The 26,740-nt window shown below is 41.1% G+C and overlaps 1 protein-coding gene across 1 annotated transcript; it reads right to left on the reverse strand.

Annotated features, from left to right (window-relative positions):
- Nucleotides 1-692: 692 nt before the first annotated feature.
- Nucleotides 693-26,129, reverse strand: DACT1 (dishevelled binding antagonist of beta catenin 1). The gene is made up of 4 exons (XM_026670262.2): nucleotides 25,515-26,129; nucleotides 11,284-11,416; nucleotides 10,383-10,538; nucleotides 693-6,867 (listed from the first exon to the last, which is right to left on the reverse strand). Exons 1-4 carry the CDS (start codon nucleotides 25,896-25,898, stop codon nucleotides 5,030-5,032), a joined length of 2,511 nt encoding a protein of 836 aa, XP_026526047.1. The 5' UTR covers nucleotides 25,899-26,129; the 3' UTR covers nucleotides 693-5,029.
- Nucleotides 26,130-26,740: the final 611 nt, after the last annotated feature.

Genomic DNA, 26,740 nt, shown 5'->3' on the forward strand with positions numbered 1-26,740 from the left:
GGTGTACATTCCATTCAGTAAGGCTTAATTCAGATTATACCCATGTTGGATTATCTGGCAATTGATGCATGAGTTCTGCTTTTACAAGTAGGGAAATAATACATTATGTGTACTTTAATCGGTGTTGTTGTGCTGTCTGCTATTATTATTTCTTTTTTTTAATAATATTGTGTTTTGTTGATGGGCAAGGCTTTCAAACCACAGAAGCTGTGAAAACATTTAGCAATCATTTCAAGAATACAGGCTTTCTACAGCTTTCTATAGCTTTGTCATCTGCTTGCAAACAAAGCAACTTCTCCTTGGCCTTTTCTCCAGTGCTCTTCATTCTGGCTCCTTAGAGAGCATTCCTTCTCTAAATTGAAAAGTATCCAATGCAATTAAAGAACAGTGAAAATCCACACATTTCACAAAACTACTTGGAAGAATGCTGCAACAACAACTGGTGGTTTTTGTTTTTGTTTTTTGTTTTTGCTATTGACAGATGGCTCCTGTTTCTTTGTGATGTGGACAGGAACATCTCAAAGGGTTAGGGAATGTAGGTTATTTTGTTTTTCAAAGGAAGTAATATTTCTCAGTATAATGACAAGAAGTAGCAAAATGTATTTCGGCCCTTTAAGAGTCTAATTTTTCAAAAGGGGCCACAAATGTTGTCCATCTTAGCTACAATCAATGCATCACACACAGACAAGGGATTAAAAAAAGGAAATGTTTATTACAGCATATCAATGCATTATATTAATTTATAAAGCAATATGATTTATATAGAGATATAAAATACAGCTGCTTAATGATGTACAATTATTGGACACAAGACAGAAAAACTGACACAACTGACACTCATGCTTTTAACATGCATATTTGTATAAACTGTGAGGAAAAAAAATACACAATACACTTAAAGGGACTTTTTGGATTTTCCCCAAAGTCAAAAGGAAGAAGTGTCAGACAATTGCCATTGTATTGCTGCAATTGCAATAGTTGTAATTGCCATTTAGAATACTGAATTCTGGTTATTGCACCTCAAAAAAGATATTAGTGAGCTGGAAATGGTGCAGAAAAGGCCACCAAAATAATCAAGGGATAGGAAGCGCTCCCATACAAAAAAAGTTTCAATAGTTGGGATTTGTAGCTTCGAAAACCCTTATGAGAAAAGGGAGACATCTAGAATTAAAATGCTGGAATCTAAGATCTTCCTGAGAAACTGAAAGTCTGAGATTCAGGAAAAACAAAAGGAAGTTTATCATAACCAGATGAAATGGGATTGGTTTTATAAAAGTAATAGGCAAATCTCTCATGGACAAAGCTATCAACAGCTATTAGTCATGATGTCTATCTACCACCTCCAAGTCAGAGTAAACTGGCCTTTCAGTTCCATTGCTGGCTAACATGGGAGAATCCTATTGCTATTCTAACAAGCTTTCCCAAATTATTAGGTGAGTTTCTATGGGAAACAGGATCCTAGAATACTGGTTGATAACTCTTTAGTTCAGACCAGCCAAATTCTTATATTATAACATTAGAAGGGAAATGGAATAGAACTACATAGTAACTGAGTGGGATGTGCAAAAAAATCCCCCAACTTGACCTCAATGCATTTGTTCAAGACAGAAGAAGCTGTTGTAGTTTTATTGTCCAAGCTGTTATAGTTTTATTGTTGGCTTTTTATAAATTAAAAATAAACCAGAAACTGAAATCCTGCAAAACTAAACATCGACCTCTAGCATTGTCTTTATTTACTTTAACTCTTTATTCTTAACCAAAGAATTTTTAAAGGAGGAAAAAGAATTAACAAGATCTACAAGGTTTTCAGAAGTGAAATTATTGGGCTATATATTGCTATTCACTATTATTCCCACGGTTTAATTATAATAATTCATCAGGGCACCAAACATCTAAAGGTTGAAGATTTATATCTTCTGCAAAAATCTCAGTCCTAAAAGCACTTTTGTCTCAGGTGTCTAGTTTTGTTCAGGACAAAGCAAACCAAGGAAAAGTAGCACTAAACTATCTTTTTCAACCACCTCTCCACTTGCAATATTTACTCTTATTTGAAGTATTGTTTTAAAATCCCCACTTATGTACAGAACTACAAAACAATACAAAATACTGAACACATTTCTTTGACATATTAACATATCCAGCGATGGAGTATGAAAGCTTAGCATACAAATAGCATCTGAGAAATTGATATTTGGCAAGATTTGCATTTCCTTTAAAAAAAAGTCTCAATTTTAGAAGTTCAAGCACTTGAACATGGCTACAACTGGAATCAATGAACTCAAAATTCAGAAATGTTGCTAAACTTCAAGTTGTTACCAATATTCTGATTCAGTGGTCTTTTGGGGTTGGCGTTTCATTTTGAACACTTTTTCAGATTTTAAATCTTGGTTGTGAATGCTAGAACTTATTCTTAAAATTAAAAATGTATAGGAAATGTTTTTATGATCAGTGAAGTAGTTTCAACCCAAAGCAATCAGCAGATTAAATTAGAAATGAAAGACTGCAATCTGCCTGTCACTTTCTTTCCATCGGTTGCTAGAATTCCCATCAAGAATGCAAAATAAGTTCATTTAGTGACTGTTCGAAGTTACAACAGCACTGAAAAAAGTCACATGACCATTTTTCACACTTAATGACCTTTGCAGTATCCCCATGGTCGCATGATCAATATTCTGATGCTTGGCAATTGGCTTGTATTTACGACAGTTGAAATGTCCCAGGGTTATGGCATCACCTTTTGCGACCTTCTGACAAAGTCAATGGGGAAGCCAGATTCATTTAAGAACCATGTTGCTAACTTAGCAACTTCGGTGATTCACTTAACAACTGAGGCATGAAAGGTCATACTATGGGGGCAAAGCTCACTTAACAAATGTCTCGCTTAACAGAAATTTTGGGCTGAATTGTGGCCATAAGTCAAGGACTACCTGTATTTCAGGTTCCCTCCTTAAAGATGCTTATTCAAAGTGCTTGACCTTATACAAGTTTAACAAAGCAGGCTTAAATGGCAGAAGGCAGATCTTCCCACTAAATCTAAATCCTAAAGGATTTTGAAGTTTATGTCATTTGTTTCCCTCATCTCACTATTTAGATTGCCACCTCCTAATCCAATTTATTATTCAACACTACTAAAGCTTGTGCACATTGGTAAGAGATGAATACGGTAATTCAAGAGGTAGAGCAACTGCCCCAAATTCCCAACTTTTTAAGGATTCTCAGAAAGTAACATTGGGAAAAGCCATAGAGCAGTGGCCTGGATGGGACATTATCTAAATTCAAGGCAGCTTTAGGTGTTTATGGCTCAATATTGAGGTTTCTCCTTTTGAAGGCAGTTCAATCCCTGCTTCTACATTTAAAAATCATCCAGGAGAAAATAATGGGGAAAACCTCCACTCAAGACTCTTGAAGGTAGTTTTAATTCAGAATAGACAATGCTGAACAACATGAACAACTAATCTAATCGGCGTATAAGGAGGTGTCAAGTGAAATCTTGAAAATGGTCTCCTTTTTTTGGAAATATAAAATGTCTGTGGATAATGGAGATAATCTGAAGCAGAGATTTTCTGTGTTAATCAGTGATGCCACATAAATCAACACAATGCTTACCAAGTTTGCTTATTTAAAAAATGTGTATCCTGCATTTCATTTAACCATCTTTTCCCACTGATGTTTCTAACACTGTTTTTAAATCAACATTTGGTCTAAGTCTTCATTTCTCTGCATCTCAATCAGCCCAAGCAGTAAACTGGTGTCTTAATCCTTTGTTTAAAAACTAGCACGGTGGCTTTTGTTCTTACCACTTAAAAGGCACTAGTGTTGACTCAAAAATATGGAGGTTCAAGTGACATTAACTAAGCAGTCCATTAAGACTTAAATATCTGCCCTTAAAAAAGCATTCTAGAAAAATTATTTACAAGAAGCACCTTGTTTTGTTTACAGAGGCAGATGTGTGTTGGTCATATCTTCATAAGACCTTTTTGGCAGATGACCAAAAGCAGTAGCACCAGAGAGATTCCAAAAAGGTCCATATAAGGCAACCTTCCCTAATGGGCTGAATTGCTGCTTTTCCTGGTGGCTGTGAATTTTGGGAATTGCAGTCCCCACACTAAAAAAGGTTAGAAAAGGCTGCCATCGATTCTTCTTTCAGTTTTCTGCTTATACCAGTTTTGTAATTAGCCACTTGCCTGATTGCTTAAGGCAAGTGAGAATGAGAAGTCTATAAACTTAAAAAAAGAGCTGAGTCTTTCCTCCTCCAGAGCAAGCCCTTGTCATGCTAAAAATGGTGCATCAGAAGAAGGAGATAAAATTTGGCCAGTGTTCTGTTATTATAAGGGTTTGTTTAAACTCTAAATCAGAGGTAGACACCCTGGCTCAAATGGAGTCCCTCAACATGCTTTATGTTGTCCCCAAGATTCCCACAAAATGAACTAAATGGACACTTTCAATCTCTGGCATTGTTTGGAGGATTTTTAAGGTCAGCTTTCCCTTTTTGGAGGTTTCAAGGTCTAAAATAGATGACTTAAATCTCCGCCTCAATTTACCTCTTAAAATTGCCCCCAAAGTCTTGAATTCCCCCTCCCCCCCAAAAAAACAAGCTACCCATGTTTGGCCCTGTCCCCAAAATGTTGTCATTCCTTCACCTTACATAACCTTAGAGTCCAACCTCTGAAGCCTGAAAAGATTTGGAAACCTTGAAACGGCACAACATTATCACCTTGCAGGACGTGCTCTGCCTCACTTGCTTGATCCCTCTGTAGTCCTCAGCCGCAAAAGTCGACCTACGCAAATGTGGGCACTCCGTCACAGAAAAGTTGCTTGCGCTGCTCTTCAAGATGTTAAGGCAAGCAGTTCTAATGACAGCCGGTGAAAGGCTCTCTTGGAGTCAGCATAGCTGCACAGCTCCCAAGTCCTGAAAAAAAATGTCCCCAAGACCAGCCAGAATCCTGACACTCATTTCCCTTAGATATATACGTCCCGCCAAGAGGCAAGAATATTATCATTACTGTTATCATCTGCTTTTCATATCCGTTTAGACAGTAGTCATCAGTTTGAGAGAGCCAGACCGAAAGCGGAGGATTTTCTTCTTAAGGTTATGGGATGCTTTAATCTTAACAAAGGCTTTGGCTGCATTTTCATGGAGCTCCGAAGCAGCAGCCACTGCCTGGATGGGAAGTGTTTGAACAAACTGGGACCAAAGGAGGCCCCCGCTTTCCTCTGAGTCACTGGTGGTTGTGCTTTCACCAACAAACTCCACTCCACTTAAACTGGATTCGCTGTCCCCAAAGCAGTTGGTGGTATAATTGCTCCTTTCATCCTCGCTGGTGTCCACTACAGTGGAATGGAAGAGGGATTCACATTCAGCTGAATATTCTGAGTCACTGGCAACATAGGCATAGGGGCTAATAAAAGGATGCGGAACCTGTGAATAGACTCCTATAGCTTCTCTCCTGTTCCTCCTGGCCCGCCTAAGGGCATCTTCATAAGATACCTCTGTAGAGAGTTTCCAGCGCCGGTAATCCGCTCGCTTGTGCTTGGGCTTGGCAACGACTGGTTCTCTGCTATGTCCATGGGGCCTCAGCACAGACTTGAGTACGCCTGGCTGCCGACTCGGATGGCTGACATCTGGCTGAAAATGGAGACCTTTCTTCCCTCTCAAGGTAGTCTTTCTTGGCTTCTTATTTGGATCCAATTCATCCAGGAAGTGACACTTTTTGCCCGCAGGCTTGGCCCTCTCCCGCCCAGCCTGAGGTCCATTTTCTAGCACCGTGACAAGATGAGATTTGTGTTTCACCATAGAACCTTTGAGAATTTTGACACTCTTGGTGCCTTTGTGAAGTCTGACTGTTTGGGGCTGAGCAGGTATGAAGTGGGCATTCACTAGCAATCCCTCCTCCAAACTCTGGGATGATGACCCCTCACTTTTAAGTTCTACCAATGGTCTACTCTCCTGGCCTGACAAAACAGAGCAAGCTGACGGCATCCCACTACTACTTTTAAACGATAGCTTTTTGGGAAGCTGGACGGCTTTCTTTTCCTTCAAGGGTGTTACGTGCTGCCCTGGGCTTTCTTTAGGACATATCAAAAAGAGTTGGCCACTTTCCTTGGGAGCATCACTCTTAGTCACAGGGGATCGCATCGCTTCTTGAGTTTTGACGTTCTTCACTGAGGGCTTGCTTGGATCACTATTAGCATTTTGTGGGAAAACAGCAGGTGCAGGTATCTTTTTTAACTCCATATGCTCTACTTCCTTTGAATTCTGTTTTATGGGAGAAAAGGCACTGTTGTCTAGGGTGAGAGTGGCTCCACTGGAATGTGAAAGGGGCTGGTTGAGATTCTTAATGTTAGTGGTATTGCTAGGCGCGGCACTAGCCATCTGCCGAAGACACAAGCTTCCATGTCTCAAAATCCCCTTGGCCAGGTCTGCATTCAGGTTCGTTCTTGGTTTATTAGTCCTCACTGAAGGAGCCTTTTTTTGCACAAGGCTTAAAATATATCCATCCATTTTTCTGTTGGGCAAAGGACAGGATGGAGAACGAGAAGTGTGTGACGGACAAGAATCCACCGATTTTTCCAAGTTGACTTCCGGTCCAACTTCAACAGCATTGTCATCGGTTCTTTCTACTTCTTCTCTTGGGGGACAACTGGTCACCGGCAGAAGAAACATGGGACTCTGCACTGCTACAGCATGTAAAGGGCTGGGATAACGGTATACATCGTTTCCATTTTTAGATACCAGATCGCACTGGTATTTTGGATGTACATCTGCAACAATTTCAAAAGAATCTGCATGTGGCATTGATGGAGAGGCCATCCCCGCTTGGTCATTTTGTTGGGTTCCTTTGTTTTGCTCCAGCCAGCTGATGAAATCTGAAATTCAATGAAGTGGAGAGGAAATAAGTAAGGAATAACATTTGGAGGTGAAAGTGGAACTAATAACCTCCTGTTGAAATTATTATCGTTCGGATGAATCATAATACATGTCTTCAATAGTCCAGGATACTGTTTTCTATAAAATCTGGATTGGCAATTCCTACCTCAACATATTTATAAAGTGTTACATGCTGAGGATGATCCCCTTAGCCCACAGATTTGAGCCAGATTGCAAATAATAATACAATACAAACAAAGAGCTTTAATTTTACTTGCATATTATTCTTATAATATTCATTTCCTACCGATTTCTGTAATTCGCTTAAAAAAGAAAGGATATAAAGGTGGGGCTGAAGATATGTCCTAGTTCTCTCCATCCGTTACCAACCTTTGACTAAAGCCTATTTCTTTCTCCCATATCAGCTACACTTGGGGGGGGGGATGAGAATATGGAATCAGGGCTGAGCCATATTTTGTTTAATCACCTATTCTGCACCCAGAATAGCCCCAGCGGCTAACTTGATGGGTTGCACGAGCATGTATTGACCCAGGCTTCGTCAAATGTAATTAATCACAAACTTGTTTTAAAAGCAAAACCTATTTTATTGCAATCCTGGGAATTGTTTTCATTCCCAGCCAGATCTAATCTTAAATAGTTCCCCAAGATAAGCACACACCTTTCAGTTCTGTGGAATGCTGCCAAAAACAGAAGTATCCAATTAATTATAAAAGAAACCAACCACCACTTTGACATTTCTCTTTAAAAATCGCCGCTAAGGGTTTCCGGTTTGTCGGCTTCGCGAGCAGCAGGGATTCGCGAAGCTGCGCAATCCCTGCTGCGCTAGCCGCTTTTGGTGCTCCGATCCGGACGGGTCCGGAGCTAGGCTGCCCTGCAGGGGCAGCTGAAGATAGGGGGGATCCGGAGAGGGGTTTGGGGGTGTTGCAGACCCCCCCGGCCAGCAGAACCCCCTTTTCCCAAGACGGTGCAGCGGCGGTCCGTAATGGCCGGCACAAAGAAGCTGGCAGCCGGGTAAGAATGTGCAGGAGGAAGTGGAGAAAGTTTTTGAAAAGAGAAAGTTTTTCTTGGTTCCCAGGACTCTAAGACATATTTAACAAAACTCCTGAAAATTATGACTTTCTGAATGATACCTTCTAGAAGAGGAAAAAAGCGGCAGTTTGGTGGTGCTGAAAGGAAAGTTTACTCTCCTTCCCGATGGAATTAATAAGTGGACATTGAGAAACCTGTTTTTTTCAGGTAAAACTAGCTTTATGGGATAAGTCGGAAGGAGAGGACAAAAAATATATTCATCTGGTTTGATTTTGTTGGAGGAGATGCCTTAAGGATTTGAAGACAGAAATAGAACTCCAATAAGGCTTCAAAATACAGATTTGGACTTTCTTTTTTCTTTTATCTGATACTACCCCTGGAAGAGAAAGGGAGAATTTTGTCTTGGCTTGGATTGATTGAGGATTGTGGATTTTGGGATTGTTTTACTTTTTTTTTAAATATCTTGGTTGGTGTAAGAAGAAAGAGGGAAAAAAGAAAAGAAAAGAAAAGATCTATAATGGCTTTTTCTTTTGAGGAACTGAGGGAAGAATATGAGCAAATAAAAGCAGCCGGTAAAGATGGTATGGAAAAAGCCTTCCTATTTTTAGAAATGGCGCTGGTTAACTATCAACAAACAATACAACAGATGGAGGCAGAAGAACAACAAGAAGAAGAAGATGAAGACGCCATCTTTAATGAATTCCAAAATTTAACTAAGAAAGAAGGAAGGAAGAAAGCGAGGAAAATGAAGGACTTAAGATCTAAAAAAATGTTTAAGAAAGAGAAAAATAACATGCAAAATAAATATAATGATAGTAAACAAAAGAAAAAGGGAACACAACAGAGAAGGGATGCCAGCAAGGCAGAGGTTAGAATAAGGGGGGTAGGAAGATTTGGTGGGGGAAGAAAGAAAGGGGAAAGGCGGAGAAAAGCCACAAAGTTTTGAAATTAGATGGGAAAAGAGGATTTTTTTTTAGGGACAAAGGGTAAAGTACAATTTCCTTAAAAAAGATTTTGCAAGGTACATAAGATGGTATTGTAACATCTGTATTAGAAATAGAAAAATAGAATGGCTTAAGAGTTAATAAGAAATTAAAATGTTGAAATGTTTAACAATGATTGATTTTAAAATGTAATAAAATATTAAAGGGAAAGGCAATGGGAATGTTATGAGATTTAATATTTAGATTTATTATTTAACTATGTATTTAATCATTTTGGATTTATCACTTTGTTTTTATTGTTATTAAAAGAAAAAAATTAGTAGATAGAATGTACCAAGCAGAATCAGATTGGGTATTAGGTGTTATTTTAAATGTTAATCTAATTAATTTAGGGGGAGGATAGAAAGGCATCATACTCTGATTAGTGATTTCAGGAGAAATTCTTTTTTTTTTTTTATAAGGAATGAGATAGAGGGATAATAAAGAATGGGCAAAAGATACAAATATAATGATTTAAATTAAGATGGATTAAATAAGATAGAATTATGAAGAGTGAAATGTGTGGAGAAGTTTATATAGAAGATATAGAATGGTAAACAAAATAGGTAATGATACGTAAGATGAGCATGAATATAATTGAAGCCCATATAAAGAGAGGTACCTGGGGCCAAGTTACTTTCCTAAAAGATTTTTTATATGTTTGTTTGTTGTGTGTTTATGTTTTTGAGAGTATTAATAAAACCTTGTAGAAATACAGAATGAGAATAATGGTAATCAAGTCAGAAAGAAATAGATGAAATAATAATAGTGAAATTGAATAAGAGTAAAGAGAAGTAAAGAGAAACTGGATAAGAGGTATTTGTATGCTCATATGGAAATGGCTTAAAATAGAATTGTATTGTATAAAATAAAGTTTTATCTGACTTGTAAAATATATAATGGAAAAAGGTTCAAATATGTAATGGTTGATGATGATTTGTTTGTCTTTGAAATTAATAAAATTTGCTTAATAAAAAAAGAAACCAACCAAAGTACAAGAAAAAACCAATCAAAGAACACAGAGCTTCAAGGAAGACTTGGAACTGATTGAACTACTTTGCTTCCTGCAAAGGTTTCGTCATTTAGGTCTGACTTTTATCCCTTATGGGGGGGCAACCATCTCCCAGCTCCTTACTCACAAGTTGCTCTTTTTGTTTCAGCTGCTCTCGCCTTCTAGCAGCTCTGCGCACGCGTGCACTGGGAATAAGCTCCCCTGGGTCCTCTGGTTCACTGCTGCCAGACTCCAAAGGCTCCAAAGGCAGCACCCCACTCCCAGATGGTCCTGGCCCCATCCCTGCATTGGACACAGGGCCCTCATCCGAGTTCTCACCAGAGTCCCTGACTAATCCCTTTTCTTCCTCACTGTCTGATTCCACTGCCGGCTGCATCGGCTGCTGGCGAACCACAACAGAATATCCTGGCATATGCTGCAAAGGAAAATAACCATAAACATGCCTGGGTATTAGAAATTGTTGCTATACCTGCAGACTTGGGCCGTCCATCAGAGCCACTCAAGGATGCATCCAAAGAGCTGCAGAAGCAAGTACTGGAGTGACAACTGGATAAACATTCACTGAAAACAGAGTTGGACGAGTTGGAAAGCGATCCGGAAGTCCCGTCGCTCAGCTCATAAAACCCTATTAAAAAAGAAAAAGAATCCATTAAAGCTTCTTGCTGTTAGTAGCGTGTGGAAGGAATGGGGGAATCATCTAGCATACTCCTCCTGAACCTAAAACCCCATTCCAAATAAAACGGGAGTTTGTTTAAGAAAATGAGATGGACTACTAGAGGGAATGTAGCAGTTTGACAGAGCTGAGACTAGATCCCACATCTACCTCGTAATGAAACAACACACCTACTAATCTCTCGTTTCTTTTAGTAAATAAATGTCAAATGCTACATCTGAATACTGGCTATTGGTGGCTTTTTGTTTGGCAGACATACTGAAATATAGGACTGTAGATGCAATAGCTGTCAGATATAAAGGCCACTAAAAGTAAAGGGAGGCTTCATTTGATACAGTATAGACATCTTTCAGTTTCTGTATAAATAACTGAACCTCCAACTATAACTGAACCTGAATTAAGAAGCTGTAGCTAGAGTTCATGTCATCTGAGCAAGCAGAGTTTTGGCTGCAGCTTCCTCAGCTTGTTCCTTGTAGCATGACTGTTCCCAGTGGGATATAATTCCTTGGCAGTTGCCTTTTTCACACAAGATGGAAGGCATTTGACATTTTTATTTAATACTGGAGTTCTGTGGACCGTACCTAGGGATGTTCTAGATGCCCGGGCCCCCACAGAATGCCAGATTGCCAAGCCCCCTTTTACAAAACCTAAAGTCTGCTGATCATCATAGCCTAACGTAGCAACATAAAATGCTTACCTGAACTGGGACGGCTATCCATGTCAAGGTGTTCATCTGCTGTCTTTTCAACATCCAGCCTCAAATCACTGATCTGTTTGTCCAGTTCTTGCAATTGGTTTAATAAGCCTGCATCTCTTCTTCTTAAGCAGTTCTGAAATAATAGCCAGAGTAAAAACTGATTTCAGTATATGATAGGTTAAGGAAGAAGATATATATAGCAACAACATAAACCAATCCATTGTTGCTAGATTCTGTTGAACAAATATTATTCCTAATAGTTTCTAGTTTGGCTTATTTTACTTCCCGTCCCAAAGGCAAAAAATTTCCCCACTCTATACCACTTTGCTATTCCATGGATAAACAACAAAGAAGAAAGGACTTAAGTGTGCAAGGATGCTACATACAAAACCAGCATAGATATGTAAGACATACTTCTGGTTTCCATATACAGATCCAAGGCTCTTTTTGTTATTAAGAAAGAGAGATTACTCTTATAGTAAGTAGCATTGACGTATCTTCAATTGTTACCAAAATTGTATTTCTGAGAACCAGTGACAATTATGTTTACGCATTTGTGACTATTCCCTTCTCTTGTTTCATCTTATCAAATGGTCGAATACTCATCGACACACACTCCCAAAATTAACATTCTGCCTCCAATTAGCCCCACTCTAAAAATGGCTTGATTCCGATTCTTTCTGAAGCTCACAAATTCCCTATATTTGTTTTTCAGTCATTTAGCCTATCTTTAAGCCCCTGGCTATATAAATTCATTCACTCAATCAATGAACAAGCGAACGAAGAAGCAAGCAAGCAAGCAAGCAACCTGATTTTCAAGCATGCTCCATGTGAACCCAGCCAAGGATTAGGTCATTTTCTGGAGCTCTTTTCTAGACCCTTCCTGCTCTCAGAAACACTGTGACTGAACTCTGAGATGAAAGTCTTTGCACAATGCCACTCCAGCTTTGGAAACCAGAAAATGTCCCCTAGTTGTGGCATTGGAGTCATATAGGTGGCCAAATTAACTCTGTCTTGTTCAACCAAGCTTTTGATTAATGGAAACCATTTTAATTATGGAGGGAAGGTTAATGCACACAATATTTATGCAACAACACTGATGCTTTATTTTTAGCCTATGGGTAAGGTTTTAGACTTAGGAAAGGTTATAATTGCAAATGTTTATTATAAGTTGACAGAAGGGTGTATTTTTGTAATGGAAAAGATAACCTTTTAAAATGAGGCAAGAAACTGAGTTTCATTCAAGGTAGCTAAACGCTGAACCCTTGCTGACCTTTTCCTGAACTTGCATAGAATTACAGGCTTACTGTTATAATACAGCTTTCCCAAGTCTGGCGCCCTCCAGATGTGCTGGGTTACAACTGGCAAAATTCCCAGCTCTGCTCTTCTGCAAAATAAGCCACCCAAGACAGGTATCTTGGTTGAATAGTTGAGGCTAGATATTAGCCCATTCTCCTTGAATGGCAATTATGATTGCATATCTTTGTTACATGGTGTTGTTGTGATTAGAACTAGCTCAATAAAGCTGAAGCCCAAGTATTAATCCCCTTCTTCATCCTCAGTTATAGGGAAAGGATTGGTTGCTTGAAGCAATAAGAGCATTTCAGTAAAGGATATTCTTCATGCATAAGTGTTACGAAATGAGTTTAAAATAAGCTCATTAACTCCAGGTCACAGCAATCAGTTTTCCTGCTGAATCTTATAATTATACCTATCCCTCCATAACACTGTTGCACAAAGCTCTTGTTTTACGTATATACTCTGCGTCTTCTAGCATTTCATTTCTCTGAAAAACCACGGTTCTCAGAAAACAGAAAAATGGGGAATTCACTACCTTGTAGAGTTCCATCTGGCAGGCCGAGTGTGTCAACGCCCTCTGATTCTTGGCATGCTGTCATTCAAGGGCAGCTTCGTGCAACCCAAATCACTTAATAGTCCAAGGCCATTTGTGAATGTGGAAGCCCTTTTTGAAGTATCACTTAAGGGGCATACGCTCAAGGTTTTTGCTCTGATTGTCATATTACAGCATACAAGTTTATGGAACAATTTGTGACCAACTGGGGGGAAGGAAAATCCACCTATTTTTCACTTTTTCTCCAAAGCCACTCTTGGTCTATGACTCAGGGGTCTTCAAACTTGACAGCTTTAAGACTTGTGGACTTCAACTCCCAGAATTCCTCCTCCAGTCATGTTAGCTCAGGAATTTTGGGAGTTGAAGTCCACAAGTCTTAAACTTGCCAAGTTTGAAGACCCTTGGTCTATGAGAAAGCTTGGAAGCAGAGAATAGCAATAGATGTATTTGGTACACAATCCAACAGAGTGTGTTCATCCATTGGTGTGCAATGGGAGAGGAAAAGAGAACCAGTTTGGTCTAGTGATTAAGGTGCTGGCCTAGAAACCAGGACACCATGAGTTCAAGTCCCACCTAAGGCAGGAAAGCTGGCTGGGTGACTGGACCAGTTACTTTCTCTCAGCCCATCCACTTAACAGAGTTGTTGCTGGAAAAATAGGAGGAGGAAGGATTAATTGGTACATTCACCAGCTTTAATTACTTACAAAATAATAAAGGCAGGATAAAAATCTAATAAATAAATAAAATAAAAACCTTTTCCTAATGAAAGAAGTCCTAATTGGACATGGGTCTTCTCCCTCCATTCAATGGAGTGTAACTTTTTTCTCCATTTTCCTGAAGGACAGAAGAAATATTTCCCATTCACAAAGGTTTCTGTTCTCTCTCTCTCTCCTCTCACCCTTTTGGCAGGATAAGGACAGTTACAGAGACAAAGCAAACATCTTGGTGATTATTTACACCCTAAGGGCAACCATATTATAGCAGTACATATACATATGTATACAAAATGTAGGCCTGGTCACAAATAAAGGGCAACTGTAGCAGTGCACACTCCCATTAAATTCCCCACTTCAATTCAAATCTATTTCCAGCCTACTTTTCCCTGATTGGTTGGATGCCCCCCAGGAGTATCTGCAAGGAATGTGTGTGGGGAGGGGGGGTATCACAAAAATCTAGATGGTGGCCACATTATGCATTCAAAGCCCTACCCAAACCACTACCATCTTGACGTTTTAATTAATCTATATAACCAAACTGTACACCAAGACAGTTAAATTGAAAATTCATTCAAACAGCATGCTATGATGAGATAGCATTGCCATGGATTTGGGTTTTTTTTTTTTTTTTTTTAGCTTAAGGAGTTATGTGAACTCAACCTGTTTGATTAATTTATGATTTGGTGTAGTGTGAGAATCCAGAAAATGAGTTAATTTGGTAAGAAGTTAAAAAGCATGGTGTATGCACAGTAGCATATATCTTAACATCCTTAAAAGCAACAACAGAAAGTGGCAAATACTAACAGCCTCTATAACCCCCCAGCAGCTCCAAATCTTGTTCTGACAAACTGACATGGATAGAGAACACGTGTGCCATAAGTTTGGCCCTGTCCTGGACCAGTCCAGCTCTAATTCTGTATGTCAAAATAATCAATAGATCAACATTGCTGATCAAAAAAAGAGTAAAGAACAAGTAAAGCCTTCTTCTAGTCAAGTTCAACTGAGTTTGCATGTTGTTTTCTCAGAGGCTGTGTGGAAATGGATTGACACTGTCTTTTTCTGGGTGTTCACTTTCACTGACTTTCTGGCTTAGCCTATAGGTCTAGCAAGGATCTGAGGCCTCTATTCAAGTACTAACCATGTGTATCCCAGTTTACCTTTCTGAGATTAACCAACATCCCCCTCAGTACCAAATTATAACTGCTAATAAAACCTTTATCTCGTTTTTTCATTATTTCAAAAGCACCTCAAAATGGGGCTGTTTCAGTGTATCTTGAGCAAGATTCCCCCATTGTTATGCAATACATCTTTTTACACTGCAGCCATTTTAAATGAAAATGGATGTTCTAAAAATGGATACCTCTTGTTTAATGAGCACAACATGGGGAATTACAGAGCTGGAGGGAGGGTAACTGCTGCTACATTCATCTCTTCTATTGCAATCCGGAATTACACAGGGAAAAGACTAATCTAGGATCACTGGGAGAGACAGTATTTCCTGTCCCCAGGCAATCTCATCCTAGGTCCAATGTGACACTCCCAGTCCATCAATAGTTTGTTGGCTGACACTGAAAGGCTCCTTCTTCTAAACCAGGGGTGTCCAACCTTGGCAACTTTAAGACTTGTGGACTTCAACTCCCAGAATTCCTCAGCCAGCAAAGCTGGCTGAGGAATTCTGGGAGTTGAAGTCCACAAGTCTTAAAGTTGCCAAGGTTGGACACCCCTGTTCTAAACTCTAAAGACAGAGATCCTTATCGGAAGGGGAGCATGTGGATGTGGGGAGCCCTCTTGGTCTGGGATCTCACAGCCAGCCAGGGGATGCAACCAATTTCTTTCCCCCATTTTGCAACTGGCAACACAAGCACTGGTGCTGAAAATATTCAACTCTCCCATGCCTCAAAACAGCACTGAGGCTGAATGATGGGACAATGAACAGGATGTTGCAGAATCTAAGGCTTTAGAAAGAGCTCCATGGAAGGATGGGCTAAGGGTTTTATGCAAGAGATTATTCTCCTTTTGAGGGTTCAGGAACACTGTTCAGCTTGAAGTGCTCTATATAAAACCCTCGGTCAAAAGGAAATCCAGCCTCAACTGTTTTTACAGTCTTTTGTTCAGTCTCTCCTTGCAGGGTCCAGGACTCTCTCAGTTAGCTCATTGATCTTCTGAATTCTTATGGCTGCTTCACTAGATTTACAGTACAAGGTTATTTCATCATCATCACGGCCTGTTCACCTTGGTAGACCCATCTGGACATATACATGTCCGACGACATAGCCCATGATTTCATTTACCCACACAAGCCCCTTCATCTCGTCAGCCCCCAATCATAGAAGAAAACAAGATTGTTTATCCCTGCTATATTAAACCTGGACTGGACTTAGGCATCCTTGCCTTCTTTGCTCTGCTGCAAATTCCTCTTGGATTCCCAAAATCTTGGTTTGACCGGATGCACCTTTTCATTTTTATCTCTTTGGACTCAAGGCCTGGAAAGCAAAAAATTGCCTAGGAACAAGCTGATTTCTTCCACCCCAGCCATATGCACACTAAGCCTGTCCCACACATCCACCAATCTTTGCCTCGCCTGATGCTGCAAGTAATGTGGACTGGCAACTTCAAAAAATTGCTCACTTGTATCTTTAAAATCAGCAAATATCTCAACAAATTCAAAGCAGGCATTGGTCATTCTTTATTTTCCCATATGTTGAAAGCTGCACTCTCTTATGTGATGAGTTTGAGGAACAAAATATGAATTCTATAAAACAACATTAAGCAAGTGTAAACAGCTGAAAAATGAACAGTTGAAAAGGGGTTTTTTTTAGCACTGCAACCTGAAAATGTTCTACCTTTGCTATCACGTATCTTGCAATGTTATTCATCCGATGCTTAAAAAACAATTAAGTGATTAGGATTTGCCCATCCAACAATAGACTGAATCCTTGCTCCTCCCCATTTCTCCAGACAAGAAGAATGGGGGGAGGGCATGCCAAGCTGGGTGCATGAACTGGTAAATGTTTTTAGAAGGATGGCAACCTGCTATCAGCCTTGAAGGAATCTGTCATCTGACCTCTTTTGAAGAAGCTATTTCTCAGTCCAGCTGTAAAGGAGACTAGACTAGACTAGAGTAGAGTAGACTAGACTAGACTAGACTAGAATAGGACAACCACCAGTCTTAATTCCAGAAGAATGGAATTACTGTTCGCCAGGAACACCAGGTTCAGTTACCACCCCAACAATTGTTGCAAACAGAGTTGCTCTCCCTTAGAAGGAGCAGGTTCATAATTGGGAATTCTTGGATCCTTAATTCCTACTTGGAAAGTAGGTGGAAGCTGCAGCTGGAGATCTTCTGCCAATTGTGGCAATTGAAGTCCTACATGGCTGGTGAAGCCTTGGCCATGCCTAACCCACCATGCAATTAGACTATTGTAACACACTGTAGACAGAGCTATCTTTCAAAGCAATCCAAGAACAACTTTCAAAGCAATCCAAGAACAACTTTCAAAGCAATCCAAGAACACAGCCAGTAGGAAGCTAGTAGGAGCAAACCATTACTTTGATATAACACTTATTTTTTGATTCTCTGGTTGCTTCATTGGCTACCAATAGATCTCAGAGTCCAATACATGATGCTTCTTTGTTTGGTTTTTTTTACTTATAAAGCTCTTTATAGCTTGGCTCCAAGACATGGTCTATCTCTTCCAGTGGGAATCTGCTTGGCCTACGCACGTGTGTCTAGAGAGACATAAGAACCCATCCCTACATCAGCTAAGGGAATGTGGGAGTAAAGACAATCCTTCTCCATAATAATTCTCTGCCTCTACAGTTATGCCTTGTACCCTCCCTGATGATACATCACAAGGCAATTTAGACCATATTTGTAATTGGGCATTTGATAAATGACTGCTGTATTTTTGGGTTTTTTTAATATGGATGGGTTCTCCTGTTTTTGATTTTTGCTTAGTATTGTAAACTGTCAAAGTGAATGGGTGAAGCAATATATAACATTGTTAAATAAATAAATACATTTGGGCAACAAACTGAACCACTGAACTTTAGCAGCAACTGTGGCAGAGACTTAGAAGGAGCAACCATGAAGAGGAACATGAGGGTTACTGGTTGTTCACAAGTTTCTCTCTGTTCTGGAATATATAATTGCTTTATATAATTGATGGCAGCTTCACAGCAGAATGGCTGGCATCCCGGCCCACACACTTTGGAGACAAATTAAATCTTGCTGGAGTCTGCGCTCAGTGACAAGTGAAGTCAAGCCTGGCATCAATACAGCTGTGCGATCTACATTTCACATCTATTTTGGGGTATACTTAAAATAGCTTCGATGTATATCCCAAAAAAATTGTGGCACAGTCTTTGAATTTTATATCCCCAAATATGCAGAAAGTTGATCTTCCATAGTGTTACTGGAATTTAAAGTCTTCAAGAATGCAATCCTTGTCTATCGCCACATAACTATTTTCCATCAATGCAGTTAGAAGTGGAAAGTACCCTGGTTTTGGAGGATGTGGGTATCAGCAGCTGGATCAAACAGGAAACACAGCTATATAAGCCAATTTTATTTTATTAAGAAGCTATATTATTGGGATCTTGCAAGCCTGAAAATACACTTCTTCCGCCATCTTTTTTACAGCCCAAGAAACTAGTGAGAGCGCTTTCTGAGCCTCTTGCCTTCCTCGCTGGTCAGCTGAGGACTATGCGGTCTCTTATCTATTTCCCAGAGAGCATCTCTTTACCCTACCTCTTCAACCAAGGTCTTTCCCATAAATTTCCCAGAATTTGCTTCAGGTTTAACTTCAGGATCTGGGATGACTGTGAACTACTTAATGCCATCTAAAATTCCTCAGAGGACGTATTTCACTGTTAGTGTTAAAGCTTCTCAATACTATTTTTGGCAAATAAGTTAGACCTCCTGATTTGTCCTTTAGTGGAAAGGATAGTTAATTCCAATTATGCACAACTGTACCTCCTTTGCATTCCAATATCTACTATTTGTCTCAAGAAGCTGGCCTGTAAACTTATTTGGGCAGAATTGACTTGCTTAAAGTGGAACTTTACCACTAATTCATTTCAAAACATTGCTTGAAGCAGATGTTTTGCTGAAGTTAAGCCATGTCAGCTTCGATCAGTCGTGGGACTGGAAACAATCTAGAAACACCATATACAATGTTTCCAGTTCCCTGATGGAAGAAAATCACAGAATAGAAATATGCTAATTAAACAAAATCAGATTAGCTTCCCCCATCGTACGTCCTCAAATATGTTGGAATATAACTCCAGTAACCTAGCTGACTGGGAACTGTGGGAGTTGCAATCTGATAGCTCTTGGGAATTTAGTAGTCTAAAAAGAAAGTAGTCTCAAGTGATGCCATCTGTGAATCTGTTGGCCTTGATATCTGTACAAGTGTCTTGACATACAATTCTTTTTCTTTCTTTTCTTTTGCACCATCCAAATTGAATTCTGGGCTGGGACCAAATCTTGACGAATACAACATTTGCTTCAGCATCCCTTAACAAATTTGGAATGCTGGGAGCAGTTGCTTGCTAATTTTATTTATTTATTTGTTGAATTTAGAGGCTGCCCAACTCTATAAAATTCTGGATGACTTAGCACCTAGTGGTAATAAAAGAATAAAGCAACACACCCACCCCAACCACACACACACACACACACACACACACACACACATTATTGTCAATGGTGAGATTCAATTTTTTTTACTACCGGTTCTGTGGGTGTGGCTTGATGGGTGTGACAGGGGAAGGATACTGCAAAATCCCCATTCCTCCCCACACCAATAACCTGCCTTCCAGCTCCGTTATCCTGTGCAGAGCAACAAAAGAAGACCCAGCCAATCATTTGGGACTCAGGAGGCAGAGAATAGATGGGGGTGGGGCTAGTCAGAGGTGGTATTTGCTGGTTCTCCGAACTATTCAAAATTTCTGCTATCGGTTCTCCAGAACTGGTCAGAACCTGCTGAATACCACCTCTGATTAACATTTAGAAAAAAGACTTCCAGTGAAGATACATAGCAAACTTCATGGCAAATTAGATCTCTCTGAAGAGGCAGGAGTGGCAGTTAAGTCATGGAATGAAGATAAAAAAGACATGTTAAGATGGGACAAACTACAATTGTCATCGTTGGGAAAAAGATGAGGCCACAAAGACTCCTGTATCTCTGATTTGGAATGTCAGCCCTGAGGATAACGACTGATCTTTATATTACATAGATTGAAACTTTAGAAAGAGTGCAGAGAAGAAGGGCAACAAAGACGATTAAGAATTGGAGGCTAAAACATATGAAAAATGGTTGCAGGAATTGGGTATGTCTAATTTAATTAAAAGAAGGGCATGGGGTGACATGATAGCAATGTTCCAATAGTTGAGTGTCTGCCCCAAAGAAGAGGAGGTCAAGCTATTCTCCAAAGCACCAGAAGGCAAGACAAGAAGCCTTGGATGGAAACTAATCAAGGAGAGAACTAACCTGGAACTAAGGAGAAATTTCCCGACAGAACAATTAATCGGTGGAATGGCTTGCCTTCAGAATATGTGGGTCCTCCATCATTGGAGGTTTTCAAGAAGAGACTGGACAACCATTTGTTTGGAATGGTAGGCTCTCCTGCTTGAATTAGAAGAAGGTCCCTTCCAAATCTGTTATTCTGATGCAGTCTCGTTAAGAACTAAAGCTATTTTACACACCTTTATAGATCAGTAGCATAAATAATATTCAGCTTGTAATTGTCTCTTTTCTTACAATATCTTCAATATTTTAAAGAGAGAGGGCAGTAAGGATGGAGCATATGTTTAGACTATTTTGTGTCCATTAGTTTAAATAACATACTTGAATATATCCATGCATAGATTGATGTCCAACACTGGCAAGCTACATAACAGAGGTGGGATTCAGCAGGTTCTGACCAGTTCCGGAGTACAGGTAGCAGAAATTTTGAGTAATTCAGAGAACCGGCAAATACCACCTCTGACTGGAGATTTTACAGTATCCTCCCCCTGCCACGCCCACCAAGCCACGCCCACCGAACTGGTAGTAAAAAAAATTGAATCCCACCATTGCTACATAAGGCTTCCGACTTGCATATGTTAACAAAAAATATCTGACGACAGAATCAGAATAAGGTTGGAATTCTTCTAGAAGGCTCTCTGTCTTCTTCCCAAAAGTTGTCTTGAGGACTATAGGATCTAACTGCCTGCTCAAACAAATCACATTTAGCAAAATAATGTCTGAATGTATATGTATATGTGTGTATGTATATATATACACACATACACACGTACGCGTGTGCACACACACACACACATATTGAATTGCTATTGATTTACAAAGCTGACACACTATGAACCCAATAAAACCACTACAAAATCAGAAAGATCAAAATAAAACTAAAGTAAATAATACACAATACCAACAAAGTATTAAATCTGGTTTCAGTCACTCTCCAAAGGTTTTTGGGAAGAGTTCATTCTTCATTACCTTCTGGTAACCATCATCGGGGCGGGGGGGGGGAGGGCGGCAACCTATCTTCCAGAATAAGTTTTTTTCAGAGTGTGGCTGCCATGATTGGAAAATGGTATTTTCTGGATTAGCCGCCTTCACCTCACAAAACTGGAAGATCACAAGCAGCTTCTCCAGGCATGTTCTCAGTCAGGCCTCAGCATTAGTTGAAATAAACATTAAGGTACTTTGGGGCCAGACCATGTAGGAACTTCTGGGTCAAAAGTAGCACTCTGAATTTTATCTGGCCAGAACTCAGTTACGGTTAATTCACTAAACAATTATTAAGTAAAGCAGAGGTTGGCAGCAAACTATGTTGCATAGTAGAGAGTTTTTCCCAAAAGTCTTTTGCTATGACTTCCTTCTTGATAGATGATTGCTCAAACTTTGCATGAAAATTTGTGAAAAGGGAATTTGCTACTTTCCTGAGCAAATCTGTTCCTCTACTGAACAACTAAAACTATTGGTGTTTTTAAATGTTATTTTGCTTGGAAGCACTAATCGGGTTCCTATATTCTGTGCAATAGTTTTATTTTATTGGTACGCTAACAGATCTTCAAATAATCAGATTCCCTAGCTTAATATACTCAGCTCCTGAAAAAAGTCCTTACGCTACTTGTGGCTAGGTCCCACATCTTCTTTGGTTACTTCCTCTAGATATTTTCCACTTTGCTAAACTGTCCTTGAAGTAGAGACTCCATGAGAGCTTATAATATTGCAGATGAAAATTGATAGTAACCATGTGCATTAATTAACTGTAATCATTTTTCATTATTTAATATTAATTACACTGTCATTAAATCAAATCCCACATTCAGTTCCTGGAGTAGGATTTAACATGCTATCTAAATATGGACCATGGAATGAAAAAAGCTTTTGCATTCCTTAAAACAAAGAAACAACTTGTATTATAGCTGAATTCACTTCAATTTTTACTTAAGCATCATGTTTGCCACTGATACCGTCATTTACAAATCATAATCTATGACTGAATGCAATATTGAATCAGCTTTATATGCAAATCCCACAGCTATTGGTCTCAAAGCAAAAAGGGGAGAAGAATTATCTTTCTATTTCCAAGCCAATACCCACTTACTATAACAAATTACTTCCCTGTTTTGATCTCTTTCCTGAGGATATTAATAGGTGAGAATGGCTGGAACGATTAACATGCAAATGATCTTTTTGTATTCCTGCTCTGGGCTCAGACAGCAAAACATAAGTTGAATCACATTCATGCCTGCTCTGTTTGAGAATCAAACATCATTTTTATCCTAACCTCGTCTGGTTTCTGAATTCTAATTCCATTCCTTGGATGCCAACTGGTAAAGATCTCTTGGGATATTTCAAATGTGACTTTTGTATGGGAAGGGAAAGCTATGCAGTTGACTGGCACCAAATCCACCAAAATCCTAAAGCGTAAAATGAGGTTCTTCTTATCTCTAAAAGGACTGATATGCAAATGATGATGTCTGTAGGATTACAAATTGGCAATTGTGCTGGAGGGGAATAAAATTTCCTTCACATTGTGCTTGATTCCTGTGGTGACACCATGGAAACATCCAGTGTCTCCTTGATAAGAAGACTCAAGGGAATTGCCACTGGCTTCTTCCAGGTAGAGAAATGAGGACCCAAAACCACCAGGGTGAATAGTCAAAAGACTGAATTTCACAAATCACACACTTTTGGGCTTGTATCAAGTTTCTTACCACATCCTGTCTTTTATCCATTTCCTAGAAGTTTTTTGAAAGTGTTACATTTTGCATATTCTCTCAACCCATAATATCAGGTTCAAAGTCAGCTTTGTATCATCCGCAACATTTCCTCTATTTTCTGGTTTGGGCCTCACTGACTCCGCAGACATGAGTTTTGCTGGCACAGAAACCACAAGCACAACCACTCTTTATTGGCTGCTTTAAGCAACAGCCCCAAGGCTGTAGTTCTAACAATCCTTCCTTTTGATTTTGACTAAATTTACAGCCTTCCTGAAAAGTGATGAAGTCCAAACCCCTATTAAAATGATAGACAGCAAGATCTCCAGATTCACTGCTGGTTTACTACCTCTCTAGAAAACTGCATTCACATCTTCCTGTCAGGCACAAATAACCAGGTGCATTCGTGAAATTCAAAGCATGGAAGAGTTTATGAGTGCTACTTCTATACAAAAATCTAGTCATCTAACAGTCAAAATAGTCAAAACCTAAAGTGGTGCAAGACAAAGGTTAATGGAATTGAAATTCATAGGGAGCTGGACTTGGGTCTCTTTTGGCACCGCAATGACTCCAATTGCTGACACGTTTAACCCCACCTTCCAGCTCAACCTGCTCTTTTCCTTAGTTCCACTCTAGGAACTGGGAAACCGGATGAGATTCCAGTTGAGCAAAGCAGCACTCAATTTCGATTTCTCTGCCCCCTCCATCCTTCAAGCTCTTTGCAGCCTCTGTGTTAAATATGCTGCAGAGAGCACTCTTTATTGACTTTCGGCACTTCCCCTCTTCATTTCTATAGGATTTTTGCAGCAATGATGTTTCCTGGGGGGACACACAACTTCCATTATCTCCAGTGGCTTCCTTCAAGCCTTTTGCAGAGTAACAATGGAACTCAGCTGATGGCTGGATTCTTTTCCTCCCGCTGCACTATTTCTGCACATTTCCTCCTTTCCTCCTGCTGCACTACAGTATTAATGCAAGCACCCCACATATGCTCCTGCAGCCCTGACAGGAATTCAATAAGATAAATGCTTTCTTCCTGGTCCAGCCCCAGCTTTTGTCGACTGCCAACATCAACAACATTAACAGCATCTGCAGGAGGTGAATTGATTCCCTTCAGCAGCCAATCTAAGATGCAACTTGATGCCCAACCAGACTCCCGCAAGGCTCCTCCTAAGCCTTTACACATGCACACACCCATATCTGTAAGCAAATGGAAAAACTGAGCTAGCTGCATGACCAAAGCCTGAGCATGCTGGATTTAAGGGAAGGGCAAGGAGGTTATTCCCGCTGGTCCCATTCTGTGCAGTGGGAAGACAAAAAGCTCCTCATTTGGAGCTGCAGTAATTAATCACCATATACTACAGGTATGGCAGCTATTGTTAGCCAAAAGAAGGATGGGCCAAGGGCAGGCACTGATGCAGAAGGTTGGAAGGCGAAGGCCAGCTGTCCTGCTCCAAAGAGACCGTCATTAAGAGAGTAATGGAAGGTGGCCACACAGAATTTAGTTCTTCTTAATACTGTGTACACCCAGCCCTGGATCTGTGATGTTTTTAGGAACACAGAGAAACAACCCTTCAATATACTGCTTAAAAGTTCCTGGCTTTTCCCTTCTGGGCTCCCACCAAAATATACAGGAGGCACCTTCCATATTTCCAAGGGGTTTTCCTCTCTGACCTCTTAATGCTCCATTGGAGACCCTTCCTCCCCACAGGCCTGTTTGCCACAGACTTTGAGTCTAAGGAGACCCTCCAGGTACCTTCAGCACCTCATGCGGCAGCAAACTCATCCATTTCACAAATGGCATCTGCTTCGCCATTCTCTCTCTCTCTCTCTCTCTCTCTCCACACACACACACACACACACAGCATCCTCATTTCTGCTGAGGTTCTTCTTCAGAGAAAGGAGGGATGAGGAAGCAGCCCGGGTCTTCATCATAGGAGGATACAGCCCAAAAGGCTGCACTTCCCAGCAGCCCTCGAGTCTGGCACCAAGCCCCAAAACTCAAAACTGCTCGGTATGAAGGGCGGGGAGGAAGATCCACTCTGTTAGCAGCTTGAGGTATTTTTTACCTTGGGTGGGTCCTGGCAGATCTTAAAGCCTCCGCGTCCACCCACGCAATGTGCGTGACCCTCATTTTTCAAACCCTCTTCTTCCCACCGACCCTGCCTTGAATTTTCATTTAGCCAGTGTAATTAATTCCCTCCTACACTTATGCACCCTACACTTTGTACACGCTCAGAGACACGCTTCCCCCACGTGTTCCAAGCGGTGTGGAATTGGGTTAAAAAAAAAACCAAACCCAAAGCCGGGTTCCCGCCCACCTCCTCGTCCTTCCGCAGTCCAGGAGCCTCCAGTGCCTTCCCCCTCGCCCGTTTGGCCTGCCTGCGCCCCTGCATCGCTCCCACCGCCTTGGCTCGCTGGTCCAGCTCACCAGCTGCCTCCGCAGCAGCAGGATGTTCTCCTCCAGGAACTTCTCTTCTAAGCTGCGCGGCGGGATCCCGGCTCCTGCTGCGGCTCTCGCCGCTTCCCCGGAGCAGATCCCGGCCAGGGAAGCGGAGGGCGCGACGGCCAGTAACCGCTTGACGCGCAGCTCTTGGCGCTGGCGCAGGAATTCCAATTCGGCCAGCCCGGCGAGTGTGGCCTCCAGCCGCTCCCGGGTGCGCAGCCGCTCCGCCTCCGTCGCCTCGCTCCTGCCGCCGTCTCTTGCCCAGCGCGGATCGGGCTCTTTACCCGCCGCAGCTGCAGCCACCTGGCCCGGCTGCTGCTGCTGCTGCTCCGGCTGCTGCTGCTTCCCTGGCTCCGGACTCGCCTTCATACCCGAGCCCTGCTCAGCGCAGGCAGAATCCTGCACGGAGGGCACTGCGGGGCACCGAACCTCCGAGCCTCAGCGGCGCGCGGAGGACGGCGAGCCCAGCCGCTCTGGAACCGTGCGGCGCCTGCAGCCTCCTGGCAGCAGCATCCCCGATGCCCCGCCCGCAGCCTGCGACGTCTTCGTCCTTACTGCTGCTGCTGCTGCTGCTCCCGCTTCCCCTCCGCCTGGCTCTCTATCCCTCGGCGTCCTTCTTCCAATCCCCCTATTCCCTCCCCGGCTCCTCCCCCCCCTCTCTCTCTTGGCTCTTCTGCATTTCCTCGCCCCCTCCGTCTTCTCCGCCTCTCAGGCTCGCCGTGCAGAGGCGGCCCCCGGAGTAGCTCTCGTTAGGATCGCGTGCATCTGTCCGCCCGCTTCAAAGAGCCGTTTGGCCGCCCCGTGTCTCCGTCCTTGATGGACTTTTCTCTTTACCTGGTGGGATTTTACCTCAGATATTTCAGAAACACACATTCCTCCTTTCAAAGAAGGACTAGTGAGGCTCAGAATCCCAATTCCTAGTTAGTCTCCTCTGTGCCTGTATGAAATGAAGTCTTTCTTTCTCTTTCCTTCCTTCTTTCGTTTCTTTCTTTTCTTCTTTCTGCCTTTCTGCTTGTCCACCTTTCTTCTTTCTTTCTTTCTTTTTCTTTTCCTCTTTCTGCCTTTCTGCTTTTCCACCTTCTTTCTTTCTCCCTTTCTGCCTTCAAATCATCTGTATGCATTTCCCCCACATGCATTGCTTTATTTACTCTGAATCTCTTCTGTCTATGTTTCTTTTTATTCCTCACTCACTCAAAGGATTTCTAAAATAT

Source organism: Notechis scutatus, chromosome 1 (assembly GCF_049901735.1).
Source record: "Notechis scutatus isolate UNSWTSFEM ecotype Mainland chromosome 1, rNotScu1.2, whole genome shotgun sequence".
In the NCBI taxonomy this organism is placed as follows: Eukaryota; Metazoa; Chordata; class Lepidosauria; order Squamata; family Elapidae; genus Notechis; species Notechis scutatus.

Bases quoted from the DNA above. Each gene is read 5' to 3' on its own strand.
- DACT1 (XM_026670262.2), bottom strand. From the start codon at position 25,898: ATGAAGGCGAGTCCGGAGCCAGGGAAGCAGCAGCAGCCGGAGCAGCAG. The intron at 11,417-25,514 runs GTGAGCTGGACC...CTATTATTTCAG, and splicing joins TGCTGCTGCGGAGGCAGCTG to AACTGCTTAAGAAGAAGAGA. The intron at 10,539-11,283 runs GTAAGCATTTTA...CTTTTTTAATAG, and splicing joins GGATAGCCGTCCCAGTTCAG to GGTTTTATGAGCTGAGCGAC.